Source organism: Symphalangus syndactylus, chromosome 13 (genome assembly GCF_028878055.3).
Source record: "Symphalangus syndactylus isolate Jambi chromosome 13, NHGRI_mSymSyn1-v2.1_pri, whole genome shotgun sequence".
Lineage (NCBI taxonomy): Eukaryota > Metazoa > Chordata > Mammalia > Primates > Hylobatidae > Symphalangus > Symphalangus syndactylus.
Genome location: NC_072435.2, coordinates 23,453,575 through 23,466,157, shown reverse-complemented (window position 1 = coordinate 23,466,157; position 12,583 = coordinate 23,453,575). Strand labels below are relative to the sequence as shown.

At 55.6% G+C, this 12,583-nt stretch overlaps 1 protein-coding gene and 1 long non-coding RNA gene across 3 annotated transcripts; one reads left to right on the top strand and one right to left on the bottom strand.

Annotated features, from left to right (window-relative positions):
* The first annotated feature begins 41 nt into the window (after positions 1–41).
* On the top strand, positions 42–784 carry LOC134732245 (uncharacterized). Its single transcript, XR_010115208.1, has 2 exons — positions 42–81; positions 467–784. It is a non-coding gene; the product is annotated as an uncharacterized lncRNA (long non-coding RNA).
* Positions 785–4,603: 3,819 nt separating this feature from the next.
* Positions 4,604–12,486, bottom strand: LOC129459218 (lysoplasmalogenase TMEM86B). 2 transcript variants are annotated; one of them, XM_055235627.2, is made up of 3 exons: positions 11,543–12,486; positions 11,043–11,289; positions 4,604–10,419 (listed from the first exon to the last, which is right to left on the bottom strand). In XM_055235627.2, exons 1-3 carry the CDS (start codon positions 11,591–11,593, stop codon positions 10,037–10,039), a joined length of 681 nt encoding a protein of 226 aa, XP_055091602.1. In that variant the 5' UTR covers positions 11,594–12,486; the 3' UTR covers positions 4,604–10,036. The 2 variants fall into 2 exon arrangements, with proteins under 2 accessions (XP_055091602.1, XP_055091600.1); XM_055235625.2 differs by having other exon boundaries at positions 11,740–12,486.
* Positions 12,487–12,583: the final 97 nt, after the last annotated feature.

Below are 12,583 nucleotides of genomic sequence, written 5' to 3'. Positions count from 1 at the left end.
AAAGATCCAGGAAGTGACAGGGGCCTGACTCATCATCTTGTGAGAGAGCTGGGGTTCTCCTAGATCCATGCTCGAACCGAGGTGAGAAATGAGGAGCCAGGGCAGGGAGCCTCCTGGAGCTGGGCTGCCAACAGCAGGCAGGCGGGGAATGGTGATTTTCACTTGTATCGTGGAGGATGCCACGCACAGACGTGAATAGAAAGAGCCTGGACCGTGTCCTGAGGTCAGCGACTGAGGTCCTGGGTGGGGCCAGCCAGGAACTGCCCGGGGGCTACTGCCTCAGTATCAATACCTCCAGGGACCCTACGTTGACACCCGTGGCCTCCCACTCTCCACCCCTCAGTCCTGCGTGCGGCACGTAGTGCTCACTGGGCGTCTGTGTAGGGGGTTGAAGGCTGAGGCTGGAACAAGGGCGTGGCAGCCCCAGGCTTCAGGGCATGACCGTCCTTCCTCTTCCCCTTCTCAGCTACATCTGGGGCTCCGTCCCTGCAGCCAAGGCTCCCTGGCGCTGTCCTTGGTGCTGACGCGGTTCTGGAAGTGCGGTTCCAGGATGGCTGGTGCGGCTCCCTATGGAAAAGCCTCACCAACCCCACAAAGCAGACTCAGGAGAGAACACGCCACACGTCTTTAGCGAATCTTACCAACCCAGGGCCAAAGCGCCCTGCACCCCAGAGCAGCACTCGTGGTGGGAACACAGGCTGATGCAATAAACAGAAAAGTGACTGTGGAGGATGGGGACATCGCGATGTCCTTAGCATGCCATGGAAAAAACATATTTCCTCCAGATGGGATCACCAATAACTTTTTTGAGTCTCGAGTAAATAACTGTGGGCCGGGCGCGGTGGCTCACGCCTGTAATCCCAGCACTTTGGGAGGCCGAGGCGGGTGGATCACTTGAAGTCAGGAATTCGAGACCAGCCTGGCCAATATGGTTCTGAAAACCCCGTCTCTACTAAAAATACAAAAATTAGCCAGGCGTGGTGGCACGCTCCTGTAATCCCAGCTACTCGGGAGGCTGAGGCAGGAGACTAGCTTGAACCCGGGAGGCGGAGGTTGCAGTGAGCCGAGATCGTGCCACTGCACTCCAGCCTGGGTGACAGAGCGAGACTCCATCTCAAAAAAAGAAAAAAAAAAAAAAACTATGAGAAAATTCCATCCCCCAATTGTTCAGAACCCAGGAATCTGGGCGCTGCGAGGTTTTCCATAAAAACTGGTATATTTCTTTGCTAGGGCTACTACAAAAAAGAGCATAGACTAGGTGACCCAAACAGCAGAGATTTGTTTTCTCACCGTTCTGGAGGCTGGGGGTCCAAGATGAAAATGTGGGCAGGGTTGGTTCCTCCTGAGGCCTCTTTCTCCTTGGCTTGCAAAAGGCCGTCTTCTCCCTTGTCCTCCGTGTGTCTGTGTCCTAACCTCCTCTTCTGATAAGAACACCAGTCGGGTTGGATTATGGCCCATCCTAGTGACTTTTTTTTTTTTTTTTTTGAGACCGCGTCTCACTCTGTCTCCCAGGCTGGAGTGCAGTGGCATGAACACAGCTGACTGCAGCCTCGACATCCTGGGCTCAAGTGATCCTCCCACCTCAGCCTCCTGAGTAGCTGGGACTACAGTGGCACACCACCATGCCTGGCTAATTGTTTTTTTCTTTTTAGACTGAGTCTTGCTCTGTTGCCAAGGCTGGAGTGCAGTGCCGCGATCTCGGCTCACTGCAACCTCTGCCTCCCAGGTTCAAGCGATTCTCCTGTCCCAGCCTCCCGAGTAGCTGGGATTACAGGTGCCCACCACCATACCCAGCTTTTTTTTTTTTTTTTTTTTTGAGACAGAGTTTTGCTCTTGTTGCCCAGGCTGGAGTGCAATGGCGTGATCTCAGCTCGCTGCAACCTCTGCCTCCCGTATTCAAGAGATTCTCCTGCCTCAGCCTCCTGAGTAGCTGGGATTACAGGCGCCTGCCACCACACCCAGCTGCTTTTTTTTTTTTTTTTTTTTGTATTTTGAGATGGGGTTTCACCATGTTGGCCAGGCTGGTCTTGAACTCCTGACCTCAGGTGATCCACCCGCCTCGGCCTCTCAAAGTGCTGGGATTACAGGCATGAGCCACCGCACCCGGCCTAATTTTTTTATTTTTAAGTAGAGACTGGGTTTCACCATGTTGGCCAGGCTGGTCTTGAACTGACCTCAAGCGATCTGCCTGCCTCTGCCTCCCAAAGTGCTGGGATTACAGGCGTGAGCCACCGTGTCCAGCCTGGCTAATTAAAACAAAATTTTTTTTGGAGATGGGGTTCTCACCATGCTGCCCAGGAAGATTTCAAATTCCTGGGTTCAAGTGATCCATCTGCCTCAGCATCCCAAAGTGACCTCATTTTAACTTAATCACTTCTTCAAAGACCCTGCCAATACAATCACATTCTGAGGTACTGGAGGTTAGGATGCCAACTTACAAATTTTTGAAGGAGGATGAAATTCAGTTCATAATAGCAGGGATGCACTTTATGCCCCCTAAAAAAGACATACTTCCCCAGGTGGATTCATCTGTTGGTGTTTTTTGTTTTGTTTTAGACAAAAGTCTCACTCTGTCACCCAGGCTGGAGTGCAGTGGCACGATCTCGGCTCACTGCAACCTCCACCTCCCGGGTTCAAGCGATTCTCCTGTCCCAGCCTCCCGAGTAGCTGGGATTACTGGCGCCCACCACCATGCCCAGCTAATTTTTGTATTTTCAGTAGAGATGGTGTTTCACCATATTGGCGAGGCTGGTCTGGAGCTCCTGACCTCAAGTGATCCACCTGTCTTGGCCTTCCAAAGTGCTTTCTTTTCTTTTTTCTGTTTTTTTTCTTTTCTTTTTTTTTTTTTTTTTTGAGACAGAGTCTCGCTCTGTCACCCAGGCTGGAGTGCAGTGGCATGATCTCGGCTCACTGCAAGCTCCGCCTCCTGGGTTCACGCCATTCTCCTGCCTCAGCCTCCCAAGTAGCTGGGTCTACAGGCACCCGCCACCATGCCCAGCTAATTTTTTATATTTTTTAGTAGAGACGGGGTTTCACCATGTTAGCCAGGATGGTCTCAATCTCCTGACCTCATGATCCGCCCGCCTTGGCCTCCCAAAGTGCTGAGATTACAGGTGTGAGCCACCACACCCAGCCCCAAAGTGCTTTCAAAGTCTTGATTCAAAACTATGGCACAATCCCAACCCCACCCCCACTGTTCAGAACCCAGGGAACACTGGGTTTGGTAGATTCCTTCTTCCACACCCAGAATGTTTTCTCAGCTCCATTCCCCAAATGATGCTGACTTGGGGCAGGGGAAGAATGCTTTGGTAGCTCAGGGGAAAGGACTGCGGCGTTCCTGCCTTTCCCTCTTCCAAGAACCAAGGGTGCTATCGACCTTTCTGTGTTCATGGCCAGAAGCAAGGAGGTAAAAAGACCAGGAACCACAGCGCTTAGTCATCTCACAGGTAGGAAGCATCCAACAGAGGCCAGCTTCTGGGGGGCATGCTGGGCCACACCATTTTTGTCAGTGTCCTGGAATAAGGAAGTGTAGGATAGTGAGGAAGGCAGACCGTGGGGCTCCTCCCTGCCATGCTCATCAGGACATCCAGGTGAGGGATGAAGCTGTCCTGAAATCTTTCCAGAACTCACACACACGTGTCCCCACCTCTCCCCTCCTTGATCATGTCTCCATTTTATGTATTTACTGATCATATTCTGCTATTGTTAAAGCCTAAGCTGAGGGGTGAAACCACAGCAGAAAGCAAGGAAGGTTCGACCCCAGATCACAGAGGGAGAGGTGGACAGACAGCATGGCTCCACCCATTTGCAGCCATTTCTGGGCCTGTAGGCTCTGGCAGCTCCTGGGATGGCTGTCCTCGGTGCTGAATACACATTTGTTGGGGGTGCACCTGACAAGTTTGTCATTTTCAGGAAAAAACCCAGTCTCTCCCAGCACTGAGGAGAAAACATGGCACAGCCCTTCTCAGTCCTCTAGCAACCCTGGACTCTGCAGGAGAAAAGAGAGATTCCCTACATTTGTTTCTATCAGAGAAGGGAAGGCTGGAGCAGGGGAGTGGGGGAAATCTCTGCAGTCCTCTCCGAAAGCAAACCCTTCTACACCTGTGATCCCATGTGATTTAGCAGAGCCCTGAGTTAAAACTAGGCCATGATGACACTTGGTGACACAAACATCTGACAAAAGAGCTGTACCCTTTATATTTGCAAAGACTTCCTACAAATTAAGGAAGGCAGAAGACCCATTTAATGGGCAATGGACTTGAAGAGACACTTCACCAAGAACATCCAAATGGCCACACACACACAAATGGGAATGTGTTCAACTTCATTAGTCATTATGGAAATTAAACCACAGGGAAGCACCAGAACACTGCAGCAGAACTAAAATGGAAAAGACGAACAACCAACTATTTGCAAGAATACGGGGCAAATGAAGCTTCCTCACATTGCTGGCAGGATGGTGAACTGGTAAGCTGCTTTGAGAAATGGTTTGTCAGTAACTACGAAAGCCAAAGGTACGTATATCATCACTCAGCGATTCCACTGCTAGGCAGACACCTGAGGGAAAGAACTTCCTGTGTGCTCCAAAAGACATGGACAGAAATGTTCATGGTAGCTTTATTCACAGTAGCCCAAAACTAGAAACATAAAATGTTCATGAAGACAGGGATGAAACAATAAATTGGAATACATTCATATGATAAATACTACGCAGCAATAAAAATAAAAACACACGGCATGGATCCACATTTCATCCACAATGTTGAGTGAAGAAAGCCAGAATCAAATAACTACATACTATATAATTCCACTTAGAGAAGGTTCAAGGACAGACTACACTAATTTACGATGATAAAGATCAGGAGACTGGTCACTCTTGGGGAAGGGGGGTACAAACTGGAGGGGAGACAGGAGAACCTGCTAAGATGCAGAAAATTTATTTTATTTTTGAGATGGAGTTTCACTCTTGTTGCCCAGGCTGGAGTGCAATGGTGCAATCTTGGCTCACCACAACCTCCGGCTCCTGGGTTGAAGCGATCCTACAGGCATACACCACCACACCCGGCTAGTTTTGTATTTTTAGTAGAGATGGGGTTTCTCCATGTTGTTGGTCAGGCTGGTCTCTAACTCCCAACCTCAGGTGATCCACCCGCCTCGGCCTCCCAAAGTGCTGGGATTACAGGCGTGAGCCACCACACCAGGCTATTTATTTATTTTGAGACAGAGTCTCACCCTGTCACCAAGGCTAGAGTGCAGTGGCACGATCTAGGCTCACTGCAACCTCCACTTCCCGAATTCAAGCAATTCTCCCGCCTCAGGCTCCCAAGTAGCTGGGATTACAGTCATGTGCCACCACGCCTGGCTAATTTTTGTATTTTTAGTAGAGACAGGGTTTCACCATGTTGTCCACACTGGTCTTGAACTCCTGACCTCATGATCTGCCTGCCTTGGCCTCCCAAAAGTGCTGGAATTACAGGCATGGGCCACCGTGACCGACTATTTATTTTTTGAGACGGAATTTTGCTCGTCACCCAGGCTGGAGCGCAGTGGTGCGATCTTGGCTCACTGCAACCTCCATCTCCCAGGAGAATAAGTGATTCTCCTGCCTCAGCCTCCTGAGTAGCTGGTATTACAGGCATGCACCACCACGCCCAGCTAATTTTCTTGTACTTTTAGTAGAGACAGGGTTTCATCATGTTGGCCAGGCTGGTCTCGAGCTCCTGACCTCAGGTGATCCGCCTGCCTCAGCCTCCCAAAATGCAGGGATTTCAGGCGTGACCCACCGCGCCTTTCAGCCCACACAATGAAGGTTTATGAAGTCCCAGATTCCAGGGCCTCCACCATGACCCCATCTCTGCCACACTTCTGGTCCCACTGGGGGCTGTGGTCCCTGCCCACTGGACCCAGTAGGTGTAGGTGTGGGGGTCTGGGCCCGGGGGGGATATACACCTTAGTGTGACAGAACTCAGGGTCTGAGCCTGTATCCTCAGATCCATGACCTGGCTGGGCAAGGAAAGGAAGGGAAGGGGTCAGCGTTCCTGCAGGAAGGTTATCTGAGTGGCCTTAAACAGACCCAGTTGTCTCTTACTTGTAGTTCTCAAGAGTAACTGTAGAATGTGCTGGGAATGCAGCATCCCGAGCTATGAAGGGACTGGCCAGGCAGCCTGGGCTCCATTCCCGCCTGCCCTAGAAACAGGATGCCTTTCAATGCTTGAGCCCAGTGACTCAGGTTTCCCCCAGAGTAGAAAACCCACGGCTGGGTACTTTTTGGGGTCCCTCAGCTGCCATACAAGTGAGGCACACACAGTTGTGACCCTATCCTCCCTAGGCCACTTTCCTAAGCCTTGGGACCACCTCACAATGGACCCTGGGCTTCTGCTGTCCCTTGCTGCCCATCTGTAACAAGCCCACTTCATGTAACTTTTTGCATGTGGCGTACTGTCTCATCAGACTCTGGCGAGTTGGTAACCAGTGCACAGTGAAGCTGCTTCACAGACCACACCCCACAGTCCCTGGGCCTCCAGGGCAAAGGAAAGCATCCCCTCCTTCCCACAGCCCTGCTAGCTATGGAGGGATGCACCCTATCAGTGGGGCCCAGATGCCAGAGGCCTCCTGAGGCCTCCTAGTCCCCAAGCCCAGAGTGCTCTCATCCCTCGCCTATGGCCTCTGTGAGCATCTGGCTGGGGCTGTTGACCTCATGCTTCCCGGCCCACATGCTAGGGTACTGGGTCCCTGCAGCCAGGCCCTCCACAGGCACCCTGATGTCTGAGGAGTCATTGGCCCAGTGACCAGTAGGGGCAGGTCTTGGGGTCTGGGCCTGCGGGGGCCTCAGGGTGAGGGAGCTGGTGGTCTGAGCCTGCATGACCAGGCCAGGGACTAGTTTGGGAATGTGGAAAGAGAGTCATTTGATAATGTTTGTTTGTGGCTCTAATCATGAGAATAAAGTGCACAGCCCGGCACTTTACAAATGTACACCCACACACGCACACACATGCACACACATATATGCACGTGCACACACACCCACATGTTGCTGGGCAGTGGAAAGGTGGCCTCTCTTACCTGTAGACGTGCTCAGGACATCCCTGGGACCACCTATTCCTTTCTTCTTGGCCCACACAGAGAAGGTGTAGAGGGTCCCAGGCTGAAGCCCCTCCACCACTAGCCAGCAGTCTGACGTGTTTGTTCCTGCTGGCCATGCCCCTGGACCCAGCAGATGGAAGTCTGCCGGTCTGGGCCCGGGGGCTGCCCAGCTCAGGGTGATGGAGCTGGAGGTCCGAGCCTCCACACTCATGATTCTGTCTGCCTTGGGGGCTGAGACATGGGGAGAAGGCTCTGCAGTGAACAGAAGACAGAACCCCATGGCCCTTCCTAGACGTGCAGGATGGAGGCTGATGGGGTCACTAACCTGCGGCTGTGGCCTCTGTGGTGGTCCAGAGGGCCTGGGAAGGGACCAGATGGAGAATCAGACCCACGGTAGTCTGACCTGCAGGATCGGGATGAAGGCTGCTGAGTCCCACCCGCCTCATCCCCACCAGCCACCCTGGCTTGCGAGAGAAGACAGAGCCGGCGTTTTGCCCCTTGCCCCAGGTCTGAGTCCTGGAAGGGCTGGAAGGAGCCTGAGGGGGATGTGCGCAGCACCTCCGAGAGTTCCACTTTAGAGAAACACCAATCAGATCATGAGAAAGCAGACCTCTGAAAAGTCAGACGAAAGGTCGTCGGGGGGCCAGAATCAGGGAGGAGGGACAGGACGCTGGGGCTGCTGGATGCCGACAGGAGAGCAGCGTCCCGTCGCTCTGGACAGCCAACCCCACAGAGCCCAGGGACCAAAAGCCAGAATGTTCCCCAAACACCAGGGATTATGGGCCCAGCCCCTCCTCCCTCAGACCCAGGAGTCCAGGCTTCAGCCCCTCCTCCCTCAGACCCAGGAGTCCAGGCCCCCAGCCCCTCCTCCCTCAGACCCAGGAGTCCAGGCTCCAGCCCCTCCTCCCTCAGACCCAGGAGTCCAGGCTCCAGCACCTCCTTCCTCAGACCCAGGAGTCCAGATCCCCAGTCCCTTCTTCCACAGACTCAGGAGTCCAGGCCCAGCCCCTCCTCCCTCAGACCCAGGAGTCCAGGCTCCAGCCTCCTCCCTCACCTCCAGGAATCCCTCATGTCTGCAGGCCCCACGTGCCCCTGGAATCTGCACACCCAGACCCCCATCCCTCCTGCTGCACTTCACTGTGCAATTTCCTCTTTCCCCGCCTTTCATCAGGTCTGAGTGGAGAGGGTAGGCGATGAGGAGGAAGTGGAGGTTTCAAACCTGAGTCCAATCTTTCCTCAAGGAAATCCCTCAGCTTCCACTTCTCCTCACTCCAACTGTGGATTCCTGTCCTCACTTTCCTTCCTGGTCCCCATCCTCCAGGCTCCCCACCTTCCCTTCCCACCTCTGTACTCTCACATCTGAGTCCCTGAATGCAGGTCATGGAAGAAGTCACCTCTCTGCTGTAAGAGTCCCTAAATGCTGGCCATGGATGGAGAAGTTGCCTCTGCTATGAGTCCCTAAATGCAGGTCACGGATGGAGAAGTCACCTCTCTGCTCTAAGAGTCGCTAAATGCAGGTCATGGATAGAGAGGTCGCCTCTCTGCTGTAAGAGTCTCTAATGCTGACCATGGATGGAGAAGTCGCCTCTCTGCTGTAAGAGTCTCTAAATGCTGACCATGGATAGAGAGGTCACCTCTCTGCTGTAAGAGTCTCTAAATGCTGACCATGGATGGAGAAGTCGCCTCTCTGCTATGAGTCACTGAAAGCACATCATGGATGCAGAAGTCAAATAGGGTCTTGGAGAGCAGCTTGGACCCTGTCAAGTCTAGAGATGCAGAATCTGAGGACCAGAGAGGGATAGCAGCTTGCCAAGGTCACACCGCCTTGACAAGGAGCACAGCTGGGTTCCTCCTTCCCATTTGATTCCTACCCCCTTGCCGCCCTCCCTCCTCCAATACCCCTCATCCTCAAGCCTCCAACCCCTCTCCTGATACTGCATGTGACTGCAGCGGGTTGTGTCCCCTAGAAAGATATGTCCAAGTCCTAACCCCAGGTACCTCTGCAGGTGACACTACTTAGAAATAGGGGCTTTGCAGACATACTTAAGGATCTTGAGATGGAATCACCCTGGGTTTAGGGTGGGCCCTAAATCCAATGACCTGTGTCCCTAGAAGGATGCAGACACAGAGGGAGGCTGCCAGATGAAGACAAGTCACATGAAGACACAGAGATACAGCCACAGGCCGAGGGAAGCCAGGGATTCCTGGGAGCCTCCAGAAGCCGAAAGGGCAAGGACGGATTCTTCCCTAGAGCCTCAAGAGGGGCCATGGGCCGGAAAACACCGATTTTGGACTTTGGGTCTCCAGAACTGCAGGAGAGTCCATTCATCTTGTTTCAAAGCATCTGGCTTGGGGTAATTTGTGACAGCAGCCCCAGGAAACTAACATAGAGACCAAACAGTCCTCTTGGCTCAGTTCTGCACAATCCTCACTTTATCCCCTCGAATCCCCCCCGGCCAGAGGGCCATGGAGGGTCCGACTGGGCACCAGGCCTGGTCCATGGGGAGCGACCAAGAACCGTCCGCTGTCATTAACCGCGATGGTCTATCACAATGATGACCCTCCCCGAGGCCTCTCCTACGGTAACAGCAACATCTGCAGTTCCACACCCACAAGGAAAACGATAGAGCAGCAGCAGGGGGCGGGCAGGCTGTGGGGCCAACAGCGAACACGGAGGCAGGCTGGTGGCTGGGAGGGCTGCATGTGGGCCTGGCTGAGGAGCCAGGAATCTGGAGTCAGAACCGGAGGAAGGCAGCTGGAACCCAGCAGTGGACTTGGAATTCCGCAAATCGTCCTCAGATGTCTTCAGCCAGAAGCGACGGCGGCAGCGGCACCTGCAGACGGGCGTCAGGAAGCTTTGCTGCTGAGGGTATTTCTCAGGCTGGGCTGGTCTGGGAGGCCCAGGTCCTTGCAGGAGGACAGGGCCTGAACACCGGCCCTTCAAGCTCCCTAGTCAGTCAGTCTTGGGCACCGGGCTCCTGAGGGCTGACAGTGTGATGAGGAGCTGGGCAGCATAGTAGGTGGTCATGATCACCAGGCGGGCATGGGGCAGGGGCTGGGCGAAGGTGTCCCAGGCCAGCACGCCATCAGAGAGTGTGAAGAGCAGCGCGCCCCAGCCGGCACTCCCGCCCCGGGCCAGGCCGCGCCACAGTATGGCCATCAGGATCAGCCCATAGGCTGCCACCGGCAGGACCATATCCGGCTCAAGGTGCTGGAGCACAAGGCTGAGGTAGGGGCTGGAGGCCAGGATGATGAGCAGCAGCAGGCCGGGCTGCAGGGGAGAGAAGCCGAAGGCCCAGACGTAGTGGAGGTGGGCGGTGGCAAAGGCGGCCATGCCTGGCAGGAGAGGGGTGGGGTACCAGTGAGGAAGGCCCATCCTGGGAACGGCCCCGAGGTCACTCCTCAGGGCCTAAGGACCATCCCAAAGCACCAGGCCCCACCCTGGCCAAGCCTCCTTGCAGGTCTCCCCACATGCAGTGTCCATCCTTGCTCTGCTCAGAACCGCCAGAAGGCCCCACCTTCCCTTGGCCTCCAAAGCCCCATGCCCTCCGGCTCACCAGCCACTCTGCTCCAGCCACCCTGGCCTGCTTGGCCACAAGCACCTGGCACATCCCTGCCCCGGAGCCTTTACACTCGCCCTTCCCCCACACAGGCATACAGCACCTTCAGCTCTGCCCAAATGTGACTTCCTCAGTGAGGCCTTCCTCAGCAACCCTGCTTCAAACTGCAGTACCTCCAGCGGGTCCTCACTGCTGTCCGCGCCACCCCCAGCTACTGCCCTAACACCACCTACCCCACCCCTCGCTGGAGTGTGAGCTGCCTCGGTCACCGCTGCACCCCCCACCGTGCCTTTGACCACCAGAGCTCTCACAGGAGCCCTCTGCACCCAGGCTCCCGTCCAAGTGCTGGGGCCTCCCTCACACGGGCATCCAGAAAGCGTCACAGCAGCTTCCGCTCACCAGGGAGGAAGGCTTCAGGCCAGATAAGGCAGGTGTCCCCCACAGCCGAGCACACGAGGGCTCCCTGGAGGAGCCGGGTGTAGCCCCCGCTTGGGGACATGACCCACAGGAACCCGGCCAGGCAGAGGACGGGCAGGCACTTGACCAGGGCAGCGAACCAGGACAGCTGGTCCTCGGGAATCCAGAGGCAGAAGTACACGCAGCAGGAGAGGATGAAGGGGCTCAGCCACCTGCAGACATCTGGGCGCTTTGGGGAGTGGGGAGCTGCTGAGCCGAAACCCAGCCCAGCCCCCATTCTTGGGACTCAGATCTCTTGGCTCCTGTCCCACCCCCACCTGGGACCTCAGCTGTACAGGCTGGACCCATTCAGGGACCAGGCTGCAGGAACCCAGCTTCCCAGGGCCCCAGCCAACTCAAGGACAGCAGCTCCCAGACCCACCAGCTGCTGGGCTTCCAGGGCCCTGTCCCCCAGCCCCAGGCACAGCTCGGAAGGCTCTCACCTGGGCAGAGCAGTGAGTCTTCAGGGTCTGCCCCACTTTGCCAGCGTCCATGCTGGCCTGATACCCCCAGAACGACCTAATCTGGGAGCCAGTGGCTTCAGGGGGTGGAGGGGAGGGCTCATGGTTACACGTTAACCCAAGGAGCGTCCTGTGGACTCTGTGACTGATAACAGGGCCCAGGGAGATGTTGTCCTCACCCTGGGGATGGCTTTGCCTGGCACCCGCTGATAAAGCACTGTTGGCATTGGGGGTCCCTCTGTCCTAGCCTGCTGGGACATGGCTTCCTCCTCCTGTCAGCCTGGGGGGGTGAGGCCCACAAACACCAGTCCCCTTGTCCTGGGCCCCGACAATCAGAAGAGATGAGGTGCAGAATTCCAACAGCCACCCCATCGTGGGAAGCGGGGGAGGGGCTGGCTGGCAGGAGTGCCCCTGGAGGGATGGGAAGGCGAGTCTGTCCTTCACTTGCTGCCCTAGCTGTCTCCCTCCCTGCTCCAGGAAAACTTCCCTCATTCTGCTCAACCCTACCAAGCCCTCAGGGGCTCCACCACAAACACTGCTTCAATGGGTGACCAGGAGGGACCACCACGAATGCGGGGAATAAGCACCCTCTTCTGTTAGCTAAGCGAGCCCCAGGTGACCTCCAAGCCAACTGCCACCCCAGTGAGGACGCTGTCCTCACGGCCCGGTCCACACGCTCTGGCTTCCCAGCGCCGCTCACCTGTGCCACTCACTGCACACCTGGCCTACGCTTCCACCTTCTACCTGAAAGACTCAGACCTACTGGGTGCCAGCGCCCAGCCTCAATGCTGGGCTTGGTTACTGGGGGGTAAGAGGGGGCAGGAGCAGGGATTTGAGCCTGTCGGTGGCTTCTATCCTCTGCCGACGGCCATGCCCACAGGTGGGGTAGACCTGGCAGGAGCCCTCACGGCCAGCGCCTGGCCCAGCCTGGGGCCTCTGCAGCCACAGGGCTCCCTCTGGCAGGACACAGTGTGGGGGCAGACTGGGTCAGGAGCACCCCCAGCCTCTGGGGTGCAGGGATAA

What these genes read in the sequence shown, in the direction of transcription:
- LOC129459218 (XM_055235625.2), bottom strand. Translation starts at nt 11,820, where the DNA reads ATGTCCCAGCAGGCTAGGACAGAGGGACCCCCAATGCCAACAGTGCTT. An exon ending in CAGGCAAAGCCATCCCCAGG is followed by an intron (nt 11,290 to 11,739) that starts GTGAGGACAACA and finishes CACTCCCCAAAG; the next exon opens with CGCCCAGATGTCTGCAGGTG. An exon ending in GCCTGAAGCCTTCCTCCCTG is followed by an intron (nt 10,420 to 11,042) that starts GTGAGCGGAAGC and finishes CTCTCCTGCCAG; the next exon opens with GCATGGCCGCCTTTGCCACC.